Below are 22356 nucleotides of genomic sequence, written 5' to 3' on the forward strand. Positions count from 1 at the left end.
GCCAAGAGGGAAGAGATGCAGAAATGAGCAGAGATTTTCCATGGGAAACGGCCAGAAAGCGAGTGTGGTTGTAAACAGCCAGAGTTGCCTTTGTTTTCTGTACACAAGGAAGCGCAATAGAAATAGATACTTTTGATTTCCTTCCCAGATTAAAATAGCTGATATCGATTGCCTTACACGAACCCTGATCATTTTACACTTGTGATGGGAAAAGGGGAGCAGGGAGGGGTCATTCTGGAAGTGCTGCTGCCGATCTGGGCTTGCAGTCAGGCGCAGGGAGGGAGCAGGAGCACGAAGCCTTCACAAACAGGACTCTGAGTTGGGAAAGCTGAATGGAGACAAAGCCACGGGCACGGCAAGGCTCGTGCCAGCTGACAAGCCTTGGGGCAGCCTCCCCTGCCCTCCCTGCAGCTCCAGGCTCCGTCTCTCCCCACACACCAGGCAGTGGCCGAGGTAAGGGACCCAAGCACGGCCCCGAGGAGCTCCCGGGGGGGAGGCAGCCCCCAGGCAGCTTTGCCGTTCCTCTGGCAGCCCCTGCAGCCCCCGCCAGCTGCAGCTCCGCGCTTTGTCTCGGGCTGGCACGGGGCTGCGGGGGGCTGCCAGGGAACGGCTGTCGCTGCCAAGAGCCTGCTCCCTGCCAGGAGGGGCCGTGCCCGGGGGTCTCAGAGCCACAGCTGGGAGATGCAAGCCCAGGGGGGTTCTGTCCCCGCAGAGCCCCGTGCTCTGCCATTTACCCCCTGTGCCGGGCTCTTGCAGGGGTGGGCAGCCTCCGGATGTGCACCTAACCTGCTTTGTTAAACTCCCCGTGTGCCAAATTCCCCATGGCCCTGGGCCAGGCCACCTCGTACTGTGGGGCCATGTGTGCCCTGCACCTATATGGACATTGTGTGTCCTTCCCTGCACGCCCCAGTACCGTACCCCTGCAGTTTTCACACCCCCAGCCCTGCACTGTGCCCCCTGTGCTCAGCACCGCCCTGTCCCCTTAGCACAGTGCCTAGAGCCCACAGCCTGTGCAGCCACCTCCCAGCATCACAGCATCACAGGATGGGTTGGGGTGGAAGGGGCCTTAAAGACCACCCAGTTCCAACCCCCTGCCACTGGTTAGGGTGCCACCCACTAGATCAGGTTGCTCAAGGCCTCATACAACATGGCCTTGAACACCTCCAGCGATGGGGCACCCGCGGCTTCTCTGGACAGCCTGCCCCAGTGCCCCATCACCCCGAGTGCAGAATTCCCTCCTAGCCTCTAACCGGGACCTCCTGCCTTTTAGTGTAAGACCACCAGGCGCACCCTGCTCAGTGCACAGAGCAGCACCACACCCTGCATACAGCATGGCGACACTCCCCAGCACCTGTCCTGGGGCATATCCCACTGCCCACCCCACCACCCACCCATCACCCACCCCATCACCCACCCCATTACCCACCCCATTCACCCCCATGGGCCAAGCCCCGCCCCCTTCCCCCAAGCCCCGCCCCCTTCCCCAAGCCCCGCCCCCTTTCCATAAGCCCCGCCCCCAAGCCCCGCCCCGTGACGTCACGCGGAGCTGTCCGCTCAGCACCATGCGCGGGGCCGGGGCCCGGGGCCGCCGCGGGGCCGGGAGCGGAGGTGCGGGGCTGGGGGGGGGGAGCGGGAGGGGGGCGGCGGGGAGCGGGGAGCGGGGAGCGGGCACGGGCGGCGGCCCCCGCGGGCTGGGAGCGGCCCCCGGGGGGGCGGCGGGAGGGCGGGAGGGCGGCCCCCGGGGGGGGCTGTGCTGGGTGCCGGGGCGGTGCCGGTGCCCCCGGGGGTGCCGCCGGGGGGGGGGCGGCGCTGCCGGGCCGGGGGCTGGCGGCGGCCCCGGGGCCGAACAAAGAGCGGGGCGGAGCGGGGCGGCCCGGCAGCCCTTGCGGCCCTGGCGGAGCCACGCCGCGCCCAGCACAACGGGGGGCCGGCAGCGGGGAGGGGGCGGCGGGGGGCGAGCGTGGGGACCCCCGTGGGGAGCCCCGTGGGGACCCCCTGGAGCGGGGCCGGGGGGCGGCCCCCCCGCCCGTGGTGCCCGCAGCAGCCGGAGCCCGGTGCCGGGCTAAATTGGGATGGGGACGCTTGTGGGGTGCCCCCCCGTGGGGTGCCCACGCGTGGGGATTGGGGCTGGACGGGGCTGCGTGGCCCCCGGTGGGGCGGGGTGGGGGGCACTGGGCTGCATGGCACGGCCGGGGGGGAGCCGAACAGGGCCGGGCGTGGGGCAGCGAGCCCCTAGCAGGGGGCTGCGGGGGGCTGGGGGCTGCACGGCGCTGTAGGGGCAGTGGGGGCAGCGTGGGGCCCGTGGGGTGGCAGCAGGTGGGCGAGCGCTGCCGGCGCCAATGAGCAGGCGCTGGGCTCCCCTAGCAACACTGCCCGCGCCAATGGGCGCCGCAGCCGCTGCAGTGCTGCCTGCATCGCTGCTGCGCCCCGACCCCCGGGGGCACGGCCACGCGTGGGGCAGGGGGCTCCGGGCTGCCCGCCCTCCTCCTGCCCCGCACCGCGCCATCGGGCGTCGCGCCCGGGCTCAGCGGGTAAAGTCCAATCCTGCTTAGCGTCCTCCCCCGGCATGGAGAGAGGGGCTTAGGCAGCCCCCCTGATCCCCCCGGGATTAGGCACAGTGCTCAGCCCTCCCTCGCAGCCTGCTCCGGGAGGGTTTGTCCTGCCCTGCCTGGCCCGACCGTGGTTTATCCCCAAATAAAGGGGCTGGCAGCCAGTGGGATGCAAGGATGGGGTGAGAGGGCAGCAAGGAAATGTGCCCGGTTGCTGCCCTGGGGAGGAGGTGACGCGCACGGAGAGGAGCAAAGTGAAGCCTCGGGGGGATTAAAGCCTGGCACAGTGCGGGGCGCGAGGCTGGTGGCAGCACTGGCAGCTGGGGCTGCTGCTGGAGAGCCCGAGCCCGTGCCGGCCCCACAAAGAGATGACAGAGAGGCACTGAAGTCACCGCAGGTCCTGCGTGGGAGGGCGTCCTCGCCTCATTGTGAGCTGCCCGTGTTCAGGGCAGGGGGGGAGACGTGGCGTATTTGCAGCCTGTGCCCTCTTCACGGGCCCTTCCCAGTGACTTGGGGGGGTGGTTGCTGTTGTGGCCGGCCCCGAGCTGGCTGCTGTAACGTGGCACTTGGAAGGACGGAGCTGGCACGGGGACAAGTGGTGACATTAGGCTGATCCCAAACAAACCGAGCCTGGAAGCGCGCCAGGGGAACAAAGAGATGCTGGAGCGGCCTCCAGGTGGGAGCGGGCAGACAGCAGGCTTAATTGGGCTTAGGCTGGAGCTGGATCAGTCTTTGCAAGGGATTATGACCCCTCCGTCTGTGGAGGCACCGCGGGGGCCCCCGGGTCCTCCTGCTCAGCGTCCTGGCACGGCCGTGGGCAGCGTGGCCGTGGCGTGCCCACACTGGGGAAAGCCCTGGGGCTACGTGGGAGCGGTGCATGGGGTCGTGGGGAAGGGGCAGCAGCTCCCTGTGGGCCCCCGCAGGTCGGCGTGGGAGGGCTGGGTCTGGTGCAGGGACCTGCTGTTCTCTGAGGACGCTCGGAGCTGGAGCGGGGATGAAAAATAGCCAGAAATATGATTAGGGGATTGGTGAAAATGCCTTAGAGTACAAGCGTTAAGAGCTCAATCTGTTTGGCCTATAAAAATAGAAGATTGAGGGGTGACTTAATTACTGAGCATAATTACTTCGCAGGCAGAAAATACCAGGTAGTAAAAGTCTCTCTCATCTAGCAGGGAGAGGACACGCGGGAGCTGGGGGCAGGAAATGGGAGCTGCGGGCAGGTTACCAGGCGCAGCACGCGAGCCACAAAGCTCCCCGGGGACGGGCACGGCCTCCCGGGGACACAGCATCCTTGCAGCCACCTTCTGGGCCATGGCCAGCTCCTGCTCGGCGCCAGGGCGGCAGCACGGCCCTGCTGCCGTTCCCCAGCTCCCTTTCTCCCCAGCCCGGTGAGCTCTTGCCAGCAGTGCCCACATCCAATTTCTCCTCCTCTCTCTCTCCAGCTGGAGCCGGTGCCAGGGCGCAGCGTTGCCCGCAAGCCATGGGGCAGGAGCGGAGATTTTGACGCCATCCCCAAGAGTTCCCAGAGCCATGACTGCAACCGTGCAGACGCTGCGCTTCAAGCTGCTGCCGCCGCACGACACGGGCCAGGAGTGGGCGCACAGCTGCCAGCAGGAGATCGAGCGGCGCTACCAGGTGGTGCCCTCGGTGGTGTGCACCATGTGCTGCCTCTTCGGCATCATCTACTGCTTCTTCGGTGAGCCGTGGGGCAAGCAGAGAGCGGGGCGAGGGGCGGAAAGGCGATATTTGCCCTTGTGGTCCCCGCGGAGGCGGTGGGGCGCGGGGCTGGCCGTGGCCCCGCTGATGGTGGGGGTCTCTCCGCAGGGTACCGCTGCTTCAAGGCCGTCATGTTCCTGACGGGGCTGATGTTCGGCTCCATCATCATCTTCATGCTGTGCTACAAGGAGCGGGTGCTGGACACGCAGCTGAGCGTGGAGGCGTCGGTGGGCATCGGGCTGGGCATCGGGGTGCTGTGCGGGCTGGTCACCATGCTGGTGCGCAGCGTCGGCCTCTTCATGGTGGGGCTGCTGCTGGGGCTGCTGCTGGCGGTGGCCACGCTGGTGGTGATGGAGCAGTTCTACCACCCGCCCACCGTCTGGATCCCCATCGCGCTGCTGCTGGGCGTGGGGATGCTCTTCGCCGTGCTCACCCTGCAGTGGCAGCGCTTCTTCACCACCCTCTCCACCGCCGTCTTCGGCAGCGCCATCATGACCGTCACCGTCGACTACTTCATCGAGCTCTTCCTCCTGGTGCAGTACATCTACGAGCGCATCAAGGTGGCCCCCGCGCGCCCCGTGTGCTGGTACAGCTGGGTCATCCTGGGCGTCTGGCCGCTGCTCACCACGCTGGGCGTCCTGGTCCAGTGGAAGGTCACGGCCGAGGGCTACTCTCACACTGAAGGTGCGCAGGGGATGGGGGGGGAGTAAAAACGGGGATGGGGAGGGGTTGGACGCGGTGTTTTGGGGTGCAGCGCTGACCGCCCCCCTTGCCCCGCAGTGATCATCAGCCGGCAGCAGCGCCGCGTGCAGCTGATGCGCATCAAGCAGCGGGAGGACCGAAAGGAGAAGAAGAAGAAGCGGCGGCCCCACCACCCGCCGCCCCACCAGCACAAGGCCCACCCGCCCGAGCCCGCCTACCGCCGCAAGCCCAACCCCGTGCGCCGCTTCGATGGGGACGTGCTCTCCCCAGTGAGTCCCACACCCAGGGTAGAGATCTCCCCGGGCCTCGGCCGCCCCTTCCTTCTCCACGCGGGCGGGCTGGGGCACAGGGGGAGAGGTGCCCGGGTGCCAGGTGGGGGCTGGCAGAGCTCAGGGTGGGCTGGGGTGGCGCGGGATGGAGCGGGCCAGGAGCAGAGCCCCCTGACCTTCTCTTCTGCCCCCTCTCCCACGCAGAGCTACATCCAGAGTTTCCGGGAGCGGCAGACGGGCCCGTCCCTCACCAGCCTGATGGCCAGCTCCCACGCCGTGGTGGACCTGGACTATGACTGCAGCTCCACCGTGCCCCTCACCACGGGCTCCGGCCCCGCTGTGCGGGTATAAGCCAACCCGGTGACCTCGAGCGACACCAGCACCCCAGCCCGCTCCCGCAGCCCCCAGGGACATGCGGGGCTGCTCCTTCAGCCTCAGGCGGCCGTGTGCGGCCCCGGGGTTGTGGAGGCTGCGGACGGAGACCCTTGTCCGGGCAGCGTGGGACTTGGCTAGGCGAGCCCAGGATGCCCGCGGGTCCGGCGGTGCTGGGGACACCCTTGGGCAGGGACTGAGCCCAAGGACTGGGGACACGAGCACCCACGGACTCATGGAGCGCGGTGTGAGCGGCTCTGCTGCGCCTTTCTCCATGGCCCAGGCTCGTCCTGCACCCCCACACCTCCCTCCCCATACTCGAGCCCCCCGTCCCCCAGAGCAGCTCCCCGTGCCTGTTCCCTCCCCGTCGTGCCCCCACAGCAACTCCCCAAGTGCCTGTGCCCCGCGTCTCTGTCTCAGAGAGCGCCTCTCCGAGCCCTCGCCCCGAGTGACCCCCGAGCATGTGCGCCCCATCCCACCCCAGCCCCAAGAGCAGCCCCCGGGCAGCGCTCCCCAAAACCTGCCTCCTTAGGGCCCCCCCTAGCCACCCTCCTTGCCCCCAGAGCAGCTTTGCCTGCCCCTCCTCGCTTTTCCTGGGCTGGACCAGGGCAGTACTGGGGCAGCAGCTGCCCGGGCCCAGCGGTCCCCATGGGGATGGTACCGTGGGGTTGGAGGCACCGGGGAGCAGGCAGCACCCACCCGGCACGAGCTGTGCTGGTGGGGCACCACGTACATCTCCCTCAAAGGTTTTGGTGGGAGACAGGACGAGGGATGCAGCTTTTGGGTGAGGCCGGGCTGCCTCAGGGACCCCCACAGCACCAGAGGCCATCGCGGTGCTGCTGGCGACTGGATTTTGTAGCGGCTGGGGGGGCCTGGGGGCAGCACCTCTGCGGGGCAGGGCAGGAGCCCCTGCCCAGAGCGCTGCTGCGGACAGAGGCTCCCGCCTTGTACATACTTCTCTTGCTGTGATTTGTATTAATTTATTACGGAGTGAGCCAGGACTTCCCCGCAGGCAGGACGGCAGTGGGACCAGAGCAGGGTGCCCCCCCCGGGGTGCCGTCTTGTCCCCGGCTGCTGCCCCAGGAGCTGCATGTTTCTGCCACGCCGTGTCCGCAGCGCCGCGCCGCCGTCCCCCTTCCCAGCCTCTTTTGTAAATGTGCCAAACGCTGCTGAGGCCACGGCCGCACAGTAAAGAGCCTTTCGGAGCCGGCGTGCCACGGTGGGGGCTGCGCCGGGGGGCAGGGGGGAGAGGGACCCCGAGGTCTGTGCCCCATGGGGACCTGCTACCTGGCTGTGCTGGGCTGGGACCCAACACTGGGGAGGAAGAAGCCACGTCAGGAAAAAAAAGGCTGTTTAATGCAGAGCCATGGGGCCGGAGCAGGATGGAGATGGTCTCCCTGTGTGCGTCCCGGGGGAAATGCGACCCCGTCTCCCAGCATGGCCATCTGTCCGTCCATCTGCACGCAGCCCCCGCGCTGCATCCCGGCTCCTAGCTCCCTGCGGGGACAGAGCCAGTCAGCATCTGTGGGGGCAGTGGGCACACATGGGGTGTCCCAACAAGGCACCACCCCAGGCATCAGCCCCTCCAAGCGACGGTGGGTGAGGGCAGGGTGCCAGGGGTGGGCGCAGGAGCCAGGGAGGCTGTGGGGTCACAGCGTGACCCCGTCCCCGTGGGGCCCCCTCTCTGCTCACCCTCCACGAGGAGCCGCGCGGTGGAGCGGTCATCGAAGGCGTCACAGGTGTACGAGTCCTCGTCCTCGGGGCCCACGCGGTGGATGATGAGCGTGCGGTAGCAGTCCAGGTTGCAGATCTCGTACTTGTCCCCGGCGAAGATCTCGGTGTCCCCGCGCAGCCAGCGCACGCGGCCCCGGGCGTGCGACACGGTGCACTCCAGCGTCGCCTTGTGCCGCGCCAGCACCGTCTTGTCCCGCAGCGGCTTCACGATCCTGATGGGCAGTGCTGGCGTGCAGGGCAGGGACATCAGCACAGGGACCCCACGGGGCAGGGACATCAGCACGGGGACCCCACGGGCCGACCGTGTCACTGCCACGGCGCTGGAGCCCGGCCACCCCGCACACGCTACCTTCCACCTGCAGGCTGGCCTCCGAGGCGGCTGTCCTGGCCACAAAACGGATGCGTCCCGCGTCCTCAGGGCGCACGGCGCAGAGCAGCAAGAAGTGCCGGGGCCCTGCGGGGGGTGGAGATGGGCACCGCAGTAAGCAGGGTACTGGGACCCTGCCCGATCCTACAATCCACACCAAGCGGAGCTCTCCCAGCCCCAAAACGGGGCATGCAGGCTGCCCGGTGTGGGACGCATGTGGCACCTTCTTGCCGTATCTTCACCGTGCTGGACACCTTGATCTTCTCCCCGTCGCGGAACCACTCGCCTGCCACGTCCACGTGGGACACCTCGCACGTGAAGACGGCGTTGTCACCCTCCCGCAGCCGGGCGTCCTGCAGCTCCTGCACCACGCGCACCTGGTGCTCTGCGGGACAGGGGCAGGGTGCTGGGACCGGGCGGGTGACCAGCACCTTGGCAGAGGGAGGGTGCCCAGGGGCCGTACCGTGGACGTGCAGCGTGGCGGAGGCCTGGCAGTCGCCCGCGTCGCAGGTGTAGACCCCGGCATCAGGCAGCTCGCAGCAGCTGAGCTGCAGGAGGCGGCGCCGACCCACCGAGTAGATGCGGCAGTGGGGCCCCGGCCGCAGCTCCCTGCCGTCCTGTCAAGGGGTCAAGGGGTCAGGGGGTGTCGGGAGGGGTGTGTGTCCCCCCCTGCCCTGCCCACAGCCCCAGCCAGGGATGAGGGTGCTGCTGTCAGCCTGGACAGGGTGGTTGTGGGTGCTCACCTTGAGCCACTTCACCTCGGCGGTGGGGCGAGACAGCTCGCACTCGAAGGTGGCGACCCCTGACTCCGGGACCCCCTGATCCCGTGGGAGCTTCAGCATGGTGATGGGAGGCTCTGAGGGGAGAGGACACGGGGTGGAGAGCTCCAGGAGAGAAAGGTTTTGGCTTTGGGGTGCAGGGATGGGGAGCGGTGCCTGGAGATCTCATCACAGGGCTTCCAGGCACCGCTATGAGCAAGCTCCCCACGTGCCACCGTGTGCCCGGAGTGGCCCTGCTCAGCGCTGCCACCTCCCCAGCTGGAGGACAGGCAGTGCTGTGTTCCCGTGTCCCCCAGTGCCATACCCCTCACGATCAGGCGGGCGCTGCAGCGCAGGGTGTCGGTGGTGAAGGTGATGGTGCCCGAGTCCTGCAGTGTGAGCCCCTCCAGCGTCAGGCTGTGCGTGCAGCCCGTGGCACTGATCCGGCATGTGCCGCTGGGCTTCACCCGCACGCCGCCCCGTGCCCACACCCCGGGCACACCGGCGTGGGACAGCTCCAGGAGGAAGGTGGCCGTCTCCTTCTCAAAGATCTCCACGTCTGCCAGTGGCCTCCGGATCGACACCTTCCGGGCTGCGAGGGACCACGCTGATGAGCAGTGATCACCCATGCCCCTGATCCTCCATCTCCCAGTCCTTGCTGGAGCAAGCCCCACATCCAGCTGCCTTCCCTCTGCCCATCCCTCTGCCCACCTCCCTGTCCGAGCACAGCCCTTCCCTGCAGCACCCCTGCAGCAGGAGGTGCCCCCATCCCCATTTACATCCCCGCGGGGCCCGGCGGCACTCACGCTCCACGCTGAGCTTGGCCTGCGTGCGGTCGTGCAGGCTCTCGCAGCGGTAGGTGCCGCGGTCGGAGGGGCTGACGCTGCGGATGGTGAGGGTGCGCCGGCGCCCCGACTCCTGCAGCTGGTGCTTGCCGCTGGGCTGGAGGAGGACGCCCTGCTTCAGCCACTGCACCTCGGCCGCCTCGTGGCTCACCTCCACCTCCAGGCACGCGTCCTGCTCCTCCTCTGCCACCACGTCCTGCAGCTTCCGCACGAACAGCACCTGCGCCTCTGCAGGGACAAGGTGCGGGCACGGGGTCAGCGTGCGGCCCCGGGGCTGCCCATGCGGGTCCGTCCCTTCGTCCCCTTCACGCTCACCTTGCACGCTCAGCCGGGCTGTGCTCAGCAGCCCCTCGGCGTTGGCCGTCACGGTGGCCGCGTCGGCGGGCTGGCAGCGCCGAATGGTGAGGCTGTGGCACAGCCCGCTCTTGGCCACCAGCAGCCTCTCGCTGGGGACCACGGGCTGCCCGTTCAGCTGCCACGCCACGGCCACGTCCTCGGGGGACACCATGCACTTGAAGGTGGCGTCGTCCCCCTCCAGCACCGTCAGGCTGTGCAGCTCCGCGATGATCTCCACCACTCTGGGCACTGCAGCGGGGGTGTCAGGGCGGGTGCCCCCCGGCACGGGGCGGGTGCAGGAGTTTTGGGGGTCCCCGTGCAGGGGGCTGGTGCTCACCCTGCACCGTCAGCGTGGCCAGCGTCCTGTCGTCGTTGGACTCGCAGCAGTACTCGCCGGCGTCCTCGGGCCCCACGCGGCTCAGCACCAGCGAGCGCTCTCGCCCCTGCACCCTGACCTCCCGGCGGGTGTCGGGTGCCAGCGGCCGCCCGTCCTTCAGCCACACCACATCACCCCTGGCCTTACACAGCTCACACCACAGCACCACCGTCTCGCCCTGCCGCGCGCGCACGTCCGAGAGGCCGCGCAGGAACTTCACCTGCAGCTCTGCACAGCCGAGCCCATGCATCAGCAGGAGGGTCCCCGCCGTGTGCCGCGGCGCATCCCCCCCAGAGATGCTCACCCCGGACACTGACGTCAAACTGCATCTTGTCGTTAGGGGACAGGCAGGTGTAGACACCAGCGTCCTCCTTGGCCACGTTGCAGAGGACCAGGCTGTGCACGCGGCCGTCCTGCCGCAGCTGGCAGCGCTCGCCAGCCACCACGTGCTGCTGGGGACCCCGCCAGGTGACATCGGTTCGCTCCTTGGACACCACAGCGGAGAGCACGGCGCTGCCGCCCTCCAGCACCAGCAGCTTCTCCCGCTCCTCCTGCTTGTTCACGAACAGCACGGGCGCCTCTGTGGCAGGGAGCAGGGGCTCAGCTTGGTGCTGGGACGAGGAACACCGGTCCTGCCCCCTCAGGGGACATCTCGGCAGGCTTACCCTTGACGTGCAGCGTGAAGTTCACCTCGTCGTCGCCAGCATCGCAGAGGAAGATGCCGGCATCGCCCAGCTCCGCTTGCTTGATGGTGAGGCTGCGCACGGGGCCCTCGCTGCACACCAGCAGCCGCCCGCCCGAGCGCAGCGTCTGCCCGTCCTTCTGCCACCGCGCCACCGCCGTCTCCGGGGACAGCCGGGCCACCAGCGTGACGCTGTCCCCCTCCAGCACCTCCAGCGGGCTCCACGCCTCCTCCTTGTTCAGGATGCACACGGGCTGTGCTGTGGAGAGCAGGGGACATGGCACGGGTCAGGGGTGACCAGCGCAGGGACAGGGCAGTGCTGCCGATGGTAGGGGCTGCTGCGATGCCACAGCACGTCACCACGGAGCAGGGGCAGTGGGGTGACAGTGCCAGCAGCTGTGGGGCGCCTGAGACACCGGGGGTTGCCGTGGGTCACAGCGGGGCTGACTGGGGGTGTCTGTGGCAGGCTGGCCACGTCTGGCTGCTAAGCTCCCCCCAGCAACGGGGCCCCAGGCAGGAATGCTGACAGAGCCCGCTCCTGCATCCCCCCCTGCACAGGCAGCCCAGCTGCTGGGTCAGGGCCATTTATTTCCACCCCCTCCCCAGCCCAAGCGCCTTGCTGGGATCGGGGATACCTGCCTGCGCCACCCCCCTCCCACCCGCTATCCCCAGCTGATAAAGTCTGGGGCTGAGCTCAGCCCTTGGCAGCCAGAGCAGGAGGAGAGGCGCCTGGGAGCCGGCCAAGGATAAATTTAACCAGCCCCTGCCTGGGGAGCCGGGAGGTATGCGTCTGACGGCCCTGACATGCCCCTTCCTCTCCGACAGCTCCAGCAGGACGTGGGGACAGGGCTCCCCCCGTCCCCTGGTGCTGCTACCCTGTCCCCTGCCACCAGCAGCAGGTCACAGAGCTGTCCCCTCCCCTCTCCGGCACTGGGTTAACCTCGGGAGCACCCGGGGAGCGAGGGACACCCGCCCTCTCACCTGCCACCTCCACGCTCGTCACCATGCGGTCGCTGGCAGCGTCGCAGACGTAGCACCCCGAGTCCCCGGGCTGTGCCGCCCGCACCGTGAGCTCCCGCAGCGCCCCGCGGGACACCACCTGCACCCGCTCCCCCAGCTGCACCTCCCGGCCGTCCCGCAGCCAGCGCACGGCGGCATCGGGCCGGGACAGCTCGCAGGCCAGCACCAGGTCCTCCCCGGCCACCAGGCAGCGGTGCTCCGTGGCGCCCGTGTTCCCCACGATGGTCACCGGTGGCTCTGGGGCTGGAGAGAGACGCGGTGTGACACCGGGAGCTCCAGCTGCACGGTGACGTTGCGGAGTGGTGCCGTCCCACGAGGGAGCTCCCCCTCACCTTCCACGGAGACGCAGAAGATGATGCTGTCGTCACGGGTGTCGCAGAGGTACTCCCCCGCATCCCCACTCGTGGCACCCAGGATGACAAGCGAGCGGCGCGCCCCGTCCTCCTCCAGCCGCACGTGCCCCGTGTCCTGCAGCTTCTCCCCGTCCTTGTACCACTTCACCTCCCCATGGGCGTGCGAGAGGAGCACCTCCAGCACCAGGTCCTCCATGGCCCGGCAGTGCCGGTGCGTCAGCAGCGCATCCCTCTCCAGAATCCTGACGGGGGGGTCTGTGGCACCGCTCAGCACCACAGCTACCATTAACCACGGCCGGGAGCCCCTTGTGCAAGGCCTGGCCCGTGGGGAGCCGTGCCAGGGGGCTGCCCATGGGCAGGGTGCTGAGGGGAGGACCCCACCGCCCACCACCACAGCCCCCCAAATCCATGGGTGCACGGCACCCCATGTCCACACACCCAGCACCCACGCCCCAGCCCCTCGCTCACCGGACACTTGGATGGTGAAGGTGACCGTGTCATCGCCAGCATCACACACGTATCTGCCGGAGTGCTCGGCTCGAGCAGCGGGGATGAGCAGGCGCCGCTGGGCGCCCTCCTCCTCCAGCACCAGGCTGCCCCCAGCCTCCAGCCTGACGCCCTCCTTGGCCCAGCGCACGGGCGCGTCCGCGCGGGACAGCTCGCAGGCCAGCCTCACCGTGTCCCCCGGGGAGGCCTTCACAACGGGGGGAGGTCTCCGCGGCTGCAGGATCGTCACCGGGGGCTCTGCAAGCACGGCGGCACCCACAGCTCCAGGCAGGAGCCGGTCAGCCCCAGCCGGGCTGGGAAGGGCTCCCTGCTCCCTGCTGACCTGACACCTTGACGTCGAAGGAGACGGCCTCGTCCTTGCTCTCACAGATGTACTCGCCCGTGTCCTCCGCGCTGCTCCTGGGGATGAGGAGGCAGCGCCGGGCACCCTCCGCCAGCAGCTGCAGGTTGTGGGACTCGTCCACCTCCAGCCCGTCCTTGAACCAGCGCACAGGGGCGTCGGGCACGGACAGCTCGCACCGCAGCTCCACACGCCCCGGCGCCTGCACCGCCAGCTCCAGCGAGCGCTGCGCGGGGTGCAGGATCCTGACTCGTGGCTCTGGAGGGGCACGGAGGAAGGGTGAGAGCTGCTCGCCATGCTGCTACTCCCACTGCTTCCCCTCACCTGTGTCCCCATCCAGGGGCTGTGCAGGTGCCGGTCACGGCCTCTCCGCCCAGCACACGGGGACAGACCCACTGCAGGCCAGGAGCAAAGGGCGCATGTCGCAGCCCAACTTCCCCTCCCCTGTGGCTTCCCAGCTGTGCCACCAACCTGCCACCACAACGTGGTAGGACACAGAGGTGTCCCCGGCATCGCAGATGAACTCTCCTGTGTCCTGCAGCCGGGCGCAGGGCAGCACCAGCCGGCACCGTGGCCCCTCGCGCTCCAGTACCAGGCTCTCGCCCTCCTCCACCTCCTCCCCGTCCTTGTACCAGCACACCGGGACCTCAGCACGGGACAGCTGGCACCACAGCTCCACGCGCTGCCCGGCCGTATAGGCGTGGGGGAAAGCCTCGTTGGAGCTGACGATCCTCACCGGTGCCTCTGCCCAGGGACAGGGGGCTCAGTGCGGGGACAAGGCAGTGCATGAGCCCCATGCCCCGTGTCACCCCCGGCAGCTCACCGATCACAGTCACCCTGAAGCTGGCGGCATCGTCCCCAGCATTGCAGGTGTACGTCCCCGAGTCCGACAGCGCGGCGGTGGGGATGTGCAGCCTCCTCAGGCATCCCTCCGACTGGATGGCCAGGGTCTCAGAGGGCTCCACGGCCTCGCCGTCCTTCAGCCAGTGCACGGGGGCTCCCTCCGGGGACACCTCACACTGCAGCAGCACCGGCAGCCCCGACAGCACCTCCTGGAGCCGCTGGGCTTCGGGCACCGGGGCGATGCGGGCTGGTGGGGCTGGGGGAACCAAGAGGATTGGGGCTGGGGCTGTGTCCCCATGCCTGGCCCACAAACAGGGTGGGCTGTGGGGGCCCTGGGTTGCTCCAGCAGGGGATGGAGCAGCCGGCCCTGCCGAGGAGCTGCAGCTGCTGCATCCCACAGTGGGACAGCAGGGAGCCAGTGCAGAGAGCAAGGGGGAAGCAAGGGCAGGAGGAGAAGGGGCAGGGTGCCCCTGTGCCACGCACCCACCTGCCACGGTGATGGTGTAGAAGACGGAGTCGCCGCCCACGTCGCAGACAAACTCTCCCGCATCCTGCAGCCGGGCGCAGGGCAGCACCAGCCGGCACCGTGTCCCCTCGCGCTCCAGCACCAGGCTCTCGCCCTCCTCCACCTCCTCCCCGTCCTTGTACCAGCACACCGGGGCCTCAGCACGGGACAGCTGGCACCACAGCTCCACGCGCTGCCCGGCCGTGTAGGCGTGGGGGAAAGCCTCGTTGGAGCTGACGATCCTCACCGGTGCCTCTGCCCGGGGACAGGGGGCTCAGTGTGGGGCGACCAACCCGAGCTGACGGTGGGGCAATGCAACCCCCTGCGTGGGGCAATGGCTTCGCCTGCTCACTGCTTTTAAAGCTGGAAGCCACCACCTGATCCACGTCCTGCATGGCACAAGCGTTGTGCTGCCCTGCCCCGGGGCTCCCTCTGCTCTCACCTCTCTGGCACCCCAGCTCCCAGCCTGGCTGTAAATCCCTGCGTGGTGCCAATCCCCATCCCTCCTGCTCATCCAGGGCACCCTGCTGAGAAGCCTTCAGGAGGTCAGGATGCGGCCCCTGTGTGGCCATGGGTGCTCCCACCACCACGTCCCCAATTGCAGCGGGCTGTATTTGGCCAGGGCTGTGCCGTGGGCGCTCAGGTGCTGCAGGCAGCACAGGGCACGGCTGGCACTAAAGCATCAAACACAGCGACCTGCCCTTGTCCCGGCCCCGTGCTGGATGTCCAATCTGCCACCATCTGAGGGGTTTTTGGCACCGTCAGGGCTCGGTGCCGGCACTCGGCAGCACACCGCAGGGCAGCAGTGGCAGGTGGCCAGCTAATGGGGGCCAACCTGCACCACGCCGAGCCCGCATCCGCCCCGCGCCCCGATCAAACGCCCCGCGGCTCCCTGCCCAGAGGGGCTGCTAAAAGCCATCACGTCGCTGGGGACATTGAACCTGAAACCCCCCGACCTCCTGCTTGGAACCGCTATTTCCCCATGCCCCCAGAGCCCTCTCAGAGCAGTGGGCGGTGTTAATCCCTTGGGAAGCGGGCAGCGAGCCCACGGCAGGGCCAGACGGAGTGAGACGGGCTGAGAGCTCCAGCACGGGGACCAGAGGTGGAAATGGGCCCAACAAACAAAAGCCTCTGAAGCTGAGGAAGCACAGCCATGGTGCAAATCCACCCGCAGCCACCTCCTGGAGGGCTCCACGTGCAGGAAGCCCTATGTGAAGGAGGAGGGGGCGATGCCCGAGCCACACCGATGGCCTTAGGGGCCCCCAGTGCCTGGCAGCCACCAGAAAACCCGGAGCTGGTGGGGCTGTGAGCAGCTGGGCTCGTGCGCTGCAGCAGCCCGGGGGATAGCTGGGATGCCTGGGGCAGTCCAAGCGTGCCACAGCAGCAGCACCACTGCCCCCAGCCAAACCTGCCCCCGTGCCAGAGCGGGCACAGCCCCAGGCTGCGGCACCCCTCGCGCCCCGCTGACACCGGTACCCGTTACCCAGTGACCCAGCCCCGAGCTAACCGAGCCGGGCTCCCTAAGACCCTTTGAGCCTGAGGCATGCCAAGCTGCCGGGCTGAAAGGCCGAGCTGCAGCAGCTGGTGCTTCCCCTCCCTGGCGTTACGGGAGCTGAACTCCCCGTGCACCAAAATGCTGCGGGACGGACGGTGCCTCCTGCATCCCAAGCACTCCAGCCACTGCCTGTCCTTTCCGTGGGTGATTTTGTCTCCATCACGCTAAAATCCCTTCCTTCCTCCCCCTCCCAGCAGCTACCATTTCGCTGTTTCTCCCAGCCTCTCCTATCACCCGGCACACCGTGCACCTCCATCCCCTGCCATGAACTTCCCCCCGCAGCCACCTCCTGCCGCTGCGGAGCGCTTTTATCGCTGCCCTCAGCCTGCCCTGCCACCAGGCTTTCCCTCTGCCCCCGTGCCCTTCCTGCGTCTGAGGATTGTGTGTTTTGGGGCCAGCAACAGGAAGCCTTTCACTCCTTTTCGGGTTTCATTATCTTTTGCCATCTGAGCCGCCACCCACCCGTGCCAACACCCCCCCTGCGGCCGGGGGAGCCGCTGCGTGGTGCCGGCCCCGCGTGCAGGCAGCAGACCCGGCCGGATCGCCAGTCTCCAAGCAACCACTAATTTTTAGGTCAGCAATTAACGCTGTCCGTCAGCCCGGCTTCCAGCTGCGAGTCACCCCACGCCAGGTGCCGGTGCTCCTACCCACTATTTTTAGGCCCTTGAGGGAGGTTTTGTTTACCGGGCAGCAAACACCCCAGTGTGGGGATGCCGGGTGCCAGCCCGCAGGGCTGCAGGGTGACCGAGCAAGCTGCCCGCTTTGCTGCCAGTCGTGTGGCTTTGGTGCGGTGGTTTTACGCACCAAAGCTGCCACAGAGCCCCCTGCCCAACGGGTGTGCTGCTGAGCACGCACCGGGAGCATCTCTGATGTACCACCAACTCCTTTTCCCTTTGGTTCTGGCCATGCACCACCCCAGGACGTGTCCCCACGCACCCACCTGCCACAGTGATGGTGTAGAAGACGGAGTCACCGCCCGCATCGCAGACAAACTCTCCCGCGTCCTGCGGCCGGGCGCAGGGCAGCACCAGCCGGCACCGTGTCCCCTCGCGCTCCAGCACCAGGCTCTCGCCCTCCTCCACCTCCTCCCCGTCCTTGTACCAGCACACCGGGGCCTCGGCGCGGGACAGCTGGCACCACAGCTCCACGCGCTGCCCGGCCGTGTAGGCGTGGGGGAAACCCTCGTTGGAGCTGACGATCCTCACCGGTGCCTCTGCCCGGGGACAGGGGGCTCAGTGTGGGCACCCAAGTGTGCCACATGTCCCAAATGCTGCTGGGGTGGCAGCTCCCAGCCCTGCCACCAGGACCCCGGGGGATAAGGAGAGGGGCAGGACACATAAAGTCACACCCAAGCTCATGCCCGTGGTGCCCAGCTCACCCGTGACGGTCACCACGAAGCTCACGGCATCATCCCCGGTGTCACAGGTGTAGGTGCCGGCGTCTGCAGGGGTGGCCGAGCGGATGAGCAGCCTCCGCACGCAGCCCTCCTGCTGCATGGCGATAACACCATCCAGGGGCACGGCCTCGCCGTCCTTCAGCCAGCGCACGGGGGCTCCCTCCGGGGACACCTCGCACTCCAGCAGCACCGGCAGCCCTGCCGGCAGCTCCCGGAGCCGCTGGGCTTCAGGCACTGGAGCGATGCGGGCTGGTGGGGCTGGGAGCCGGTGCAGAGGATAAAAACATTAGGGGCAGCTCCCCACCTGCTGCTCCTTCACTCACAGGACCCCAGGGTGAGTGCCCGCTCACCTTGCACGTGCAGCGTGGCCGAGTCCCGCACACCGCCGGCCACGAAGGTGACCGTGGCACCGCTCTCGGCCAGCTGCGCTCCCCGGATCAGCAGCGAGTGCTCCATCCTGCAGTGCTGCACGCCGTACCGGCCACCCTCCTCCTCCCCCAGCCTCACGCCATTCAGGAACCAGGCGCCCTGCACCGAGGCCGACAGCTCCAGGGAGAAGCGTGCGTCCTCGCTGTCCCGCACCCACGCGTCCTGCAAGCCCCTCTCCAGGCGAGCCGCGGGGGCTGCAGCACAGCAGGAGCTCAGCTCCGGCAGCCTGCCAGCAGCCATCACCCACACACAGCTCCCACGCTGCGGGACGCGGGGCACCCCACAGCCCTAAAAAGGGTCCCCAAGGGGCTCTGCGCCCTCACCGAGATGCACGGATCCGGGGAACTCCACGGGGCCACTGCGGCCGTGCTTGTTGACGGCGCAGACGCGGAAGCAGTAGTCAGCCTCGCGGGGCACGCTGTCGCCCAGCACCTGCACCCGGCCGGCCAGCTCGGTGGTGAGGCACTGCACCCACTCGCCGCCCGCCGCCTCCCGGCGCTCCAGGACGTAGGTGCTGGGCGGGCGGTGGTGCACGTCGGGTGCGGGGCACCACGTCAGCAGGGCCGCGTTGCTCTGCTCCGTGCTCATCTGGGCCGCCACCGGTGCGCTCGGGGGGTCGCGCTTCACACCTGCAACACATGGCCTGCGTTGGCTGCAGCGGGGCTCCCAGGCAGCCTTTTTCACTGGGGTGTGCTCCAGTGCAGCACAGGGGCACTGATGGGGCTCTGCAGCCTGCCAACGAGACTGGAGCCCTGCTCAAAACCTTGTCCCCAAAGTGCCACCGCAGCCATCCCACCTCTCCCCCGTGTCAGCCCCCGGTGCATGGAGGGTGTGGGGCTGCTCCACGCAGCCTGGCCCTTACACTTGACACGGAGCTGGGAGGACGTCTGCGACTCCCCGATGGTGAAGGAGATGACGCCGGCGTCCTCGCGGGTGACGTGCACCAGCACCAGGAGGTGCGTCCTGCCGAAGCTCTTCAGCACGATGCGGGGCGTCTCGTGCAGCTGCAGCCCGTTGTGGCTCCAGCAGATCCCCTCCACTGCCTCCCGCGTCTCCACGCAGAAAGCCGCGTTCTCCCCCTCCATCACGTCCAGCTTCCGCGGCAGCCTCTTCACAATCACCCCTGGGAGAAGAGACGTGTGAGGACGCTGGCGAGCGGGCTGGGCTGGCCGGAGAGCAAGGAGCAGGGCTGGGACAGAGGCAGAGGTCACCTCGGACGGAGACCTCTGCGATGCTGCGCCCCTTGTCCTTCATCTGGCAGAGGTAGATGCCGTCGTCGTCGGTGCGGGCGTCGCGGATGGTCAGGCGCCGCACCACGCCGTGGTCCTCCATCACGTACTTGTGGCTGGGCTGCAGCTCCCGGTCCTCCAGGAACCAGGCGGTGGGGATGGTCTCCAGCGGCACGTGGCACTCCAGCACCGCGTCCTCCCGCTCCGACACCTCCACGTCCTCCAGCTGCACCTGGAATCGCACCCGGTGCTCTGCCGCCGGGAGAGACGGGCGCTGAGCACCCTCCTGACCAGCTCCCTGGGCACCAGGCACCACTGCCACCAGCCTGCCCACCCCCGGGAGGCTGCGCCCACGTCCTGCTTGCTGAGTGTGAGCACCCATGTGTGCAGGGCCCCTGCATTCCTCCCGTGTCAGGAGCATGGCCGCGGGGGTGGCAGACGGCAGACCCCTGCTCCCGACAGCTATTTTGGGTCGCAGCAGCTGGGGAGGAGGAATTTGGTATGGGGAGCACCCGGAGCCTCAGGAAGCAAAGCCTCCCCGTGCTGAAGCACAGCACGGACTGGGGGAACAATAGGATGCCACCACCGCACCTCGGCAGCGAGTTGTTGGGGCTGCAGGAGCGGGCACCCAGCACGGTGCGGGGAGCGGGGCAGTGCTGGGCACAAGGGATGGTCCCACAGCCGTGGTCCCACAGCCCCATCTGGGAGGGACTCCACGGTGCTGCGTGCTCCCCAGGTGCCCCGGCACGCACAGATGCCTGCCAGGCAAACCCTGACCCCACAAACCCCTCCCGGGGAGCGCACCTACCCTTCACCCGCAGCTGCACGGCGCTGAGGGTCTGCCCGGCCGTGTTGGAGGCGGTGCAGACGTACAGCCCCTGGTCCTGGGGCTTGCAGTACAGCACCTTCAGGATGAAGTAGCCCTCCCGGTCCTCGTAGATGAGGTGCCGGCGGCTCGGGGCCAGGGCCTTGCCGTCCTTCTGCCAGATGATCTCCGGCTTGGGCTTGCCAGTGACGTAGCAGCGAAACTTGGCGTGCTTCCCCGCGCTCACGGCGAATGCCTTGGCCCCTGGCACCCCGTTGGGCACCGGCGCCCAGGTGTCGGACCCCGCGTGCCGGTGCCACCGCGGCTGCGGCTGGGCCAGCAGCTGGGGGCCGTTGGAGGGGGAGCCCCCGGGGGTCCCATCCGTCACCTGCGGCTCCACCAGGAGCACGGCCGCAGCCAGGGCCTCCCAGGAGCCGCTGCGCGCCCGGCACACGTAGACCCCCGCGTCTGGGGGCCGGGCACCAAACAGCTTGAGGAAGTGCCAGTCCTCCGGCGCCTGCCCCACCGCGAAGTGGCTGCTCTCAAAGAGGTCGCCGAGCTTGTGCCCGTCCTTCTCCCACTCCAGCAGTGTGGGAGAAGGCCCAGACACCCGGCAGGAGAAGGTCACGTCCTCCCCCCGGCACACCCGCAGCGACGAGGGCCCGACCAGGAAGGTGGGTGCCTGGCTGCCCGGGCAGCCTTCCTCCTCCTCATCATCCTCCTCCTCCTCCTGCTGCGACTCCCCCGCCTCCACTTTGAGCGTGGCCGCAGCGTAGGTCTCGCCAACGCTGTTCTTGGCCTTGCAGACGTAGAGGCCGCTGTCCTGGGGGGTGACCCGGGACACCAGCAGGCTGTACACGTTCCCCTCAGCCTCCACGTGGAAGCGTCCCGAGGGCTCGATCGGGGCCTTGTCCTTCTCCCAGAGGATGCTCGGGCGGGGCTCGCCCACGATCTGGCACCTCAGGACGGCGTCGGCGCCGCTTTGCACCATGAAGGCACGCGGGTAGGCCAGGAACCGGGGGGCGCCCCCAAGCCCCTCCATCGCTGGCTCAAGGCAGGAGGCCAGCGGGCAGCATCAGCCTGGGGGTGCAGAGAGCAGGGAGGGGGCTCAGGCTGCGGCAGAGGGACCGGCATGGAGCATCGTGCCCCGAGCAGAGCCACCGAGCCCACGGGTGGAGAGGGGACCCTGCCCGGAGGAGCGCAGGCAGCCACTCGCTGCGCCCCGGCGTGCTGGGGATGGGGATGGCTGAGGAAGGACTGGCCCAGCACGGGCCCGTCCCCACCCGCTGGGGCATTCCTGCAGTATCGGGTGGTGGCAGGGCCGCATTCCTGCAGCATCTGGGCTGGCTCAGCGCACAGGTGCTGATAAGGGGCTGTCATGGGGCTGGAGGCATCCGGCCGCATCCGGGCGCTTCCCGCCGGGCTCAGCGGGGCAGGGGAGCTGGGGCTCCCCAGGAAGAGGTGATCCCACGGGCAGGATCCCCACCGGGGGTGGCCAAAGCCAGGACTGGACAAAATCCATTGCTCCAGCCCCGGGGGCACAGGGGAAGGCCGGAGGGACGGGTCCTGCTTTCAGAGGGCACTGCCTGTGCCCCCAGCACTGCAGGTAGCCGTGCCCACCGGCACCGGGCAGTGTGCTCAGTGCCTCCCCGGGGCGAGCATGCACTTTGGCCTCTGTCTGCACCACGGCCAAGCCGGGCAGAAGCCTCCGTGCCTCCCTCGGGGAGAGCAGGAGCAAAGAGAAACCCAAATATTCCCTGGCTGGGCCAAAGGTGAAGGTAGGACAGAGCCCGTCCCCGAGGGCCAGCTTCTGCCCCAAGCCCTACCCCAGTGGGTGCACCCACACAGACACATCCCTGCCACCTCCCCCAGACCCACAGGCCACCCCTGGCAGCCCCCCCAGGCAGACACGGGCAGCCCCGATGGCTCGGTGGCTCCTCTCCCCCCTCAGCCACCCCTTCCCCAGTCACCCCGCCACCCCCTGCCCCGCACACACCTCGCTCCAACGCCTCTTCCCCCGCCGGCACCCTGCTCCTGCCGCTTCCCCAGCTCTGCTGCCCGGCGTCAACACGCAGGGAGCGAGCGTTACGAACGCCTGCAGCTGCTGTCCCCAAAAATACCCTCTGATGACACGCCGGGGTGATAAGGCTGAGCCTGCTCCATTCAGCGCCTCGGCGGGGCAGGGCCGGCCTATGTATAGCAGCGGGCAGCGGGGTGCTGCAGCACGGGGGCTCTGGGGTGCAGCACCCCCACCTGGAGCAGGAGGCAGCGCGTTGGATGGGGCGCACGGCGTGGGGACGGGACGTGCCATATGGGGTGTGGGATGCACGGCTGGCAGGCTGCAGCCGGGCTGTGTGGGTGCAGACCCGAGGCCGTCCCTGCTGTCCCCGTGCCCTGGTGGTGCCGCAGCCCCCCGCCCTGCCACCTCGGGGTGTCCGAGCCACCCGCAGCAGCAGGGTGCCCAGCCTGCCTCCCCCGTGTGCCTCCCCACGCTGGGGCCTCACAGGGCTGTGCGCACCAGCACCCTGCCCAAAATGCACTCTCAGCCTCCTGCTGTGTCCCCCCAAAAACAGCAATCTGCATCTCCCCCAGCGCGGGGGCACCCAGCAGCAGGAGCTGCAGGGCTGGTGCAGGCACCCCATCCCTCCCAGCCTGCCCCCCCAGCAGC

At 68.5% G+C, this 22356-nt stretch overlaps 2 protein-coding genes across 5 annotated transcripts; one reads left to right on the plus strand and one right to left on the minus strand.

Moving 5' to 3' along the window:
• The first annotated feature begins 1502 nt into the window (after positions 1-1502).
• Positions 1503-6813, plus strand: TMEM198 (transmembrane protein 198). 3 transcript variants are annotated; one of them, XM_072040845.1, is made up of 5 exons: positions 1503-1608; positions 3992-4245; positions 4374-4949; positions 5046-5254; positions 5441-6813. In XM_072040845.1, the coding sequence occupies exons 2-5, from the start codon at positions 4080-4082 to the stop codon at positions 5585-5587; spliced, it is 1098 nt and encodes a 365-aa protein (XP_071896946.1). In that variant the 5' UTR covers positions 1503-1608; positions 3992-4079; the 3' UTR covers positions 5588-6813. The 3 variants fall into 3 exon arrangements, with proteins under 3 accessions (XP_071896946.1, XP_071896948.1, XP_071896947.1); XM_072040847.1 differs by having other exon boundaries at positions 5046-5236; XM_072040846.1 differs by lacking the exon at positions 1503-1608 and adding an exon at positions 2158-3225.
• Positions 6814-6942: 129 nt separating this feature from the next.
• Positions 6943-22315, minus strand: OBSL1 (obscurin like cytoskeletal adaptor 1). 2 transcript variants are annotated; one of them, XM_072040841.1, is made up of 27 exons: positions 21685-22314; positions 19692-20768; positions 18866-19135; positions 18517-18777; positions 17978-18283; positions 17576-17848; positions 17208-17483; positions 16770-17042; positions 14257-14529; positions 13750-14025; positions 13398-13670; positions 12909-13184; positions 12548-12823; positions 12059-12334; positions 11688-11969; positions 10690-10965; positions 10329-10604; positions 9986-10252; positions 9628-9897; positions 9274-9540; positions 8793-9059; positions 8453-8565; positions 8173-8326; positions 7933-8094; positions 7692-7796; positions 7301-7567; positions 6943-7105 (listed from the first exon to the last, which is right to left on the minus strand). In XM_072040841.1, the coding sequence occupies exons 2-27, from the start codon at positions 20728-20730 to the stop codon at positions 7098-7100; spliced, it is 7062 nt and encodes a 2353-aa protein (XP_071896942.1). In that variant the 5' UTR covers positions 20731-20768; positions 21685-22314; the 3' UTR covers positions 6943-7097. The 2 variants fall into 2 exon arrangements, with proteins under 2 accessions (XP_071896942.1, XP_071896943.1); XM_072040842.1 differs by lacking the exon at positions 13750-14025 and having other exon boundaries at positions 21685-22315.
• Between the last annotated feature and the right edge of the window lie 41 nt (positions 22316-22356).

This window comes from Anas platyrhynchos, chromosome 7 (assembly GCF_047663525.1).
Source record: "Anas platyrhynchos isolate ZD024472 breed Pekin duck chromosome 7, IASCAAS_PekinDuck_T2T, whole genome shotgun sequence".
Lineage (NCBI taxonomy): Eukaryota > Metazoa > Chordata > Aves > Anseriformes > Anatidae > Anas > Anas platyrhynchos.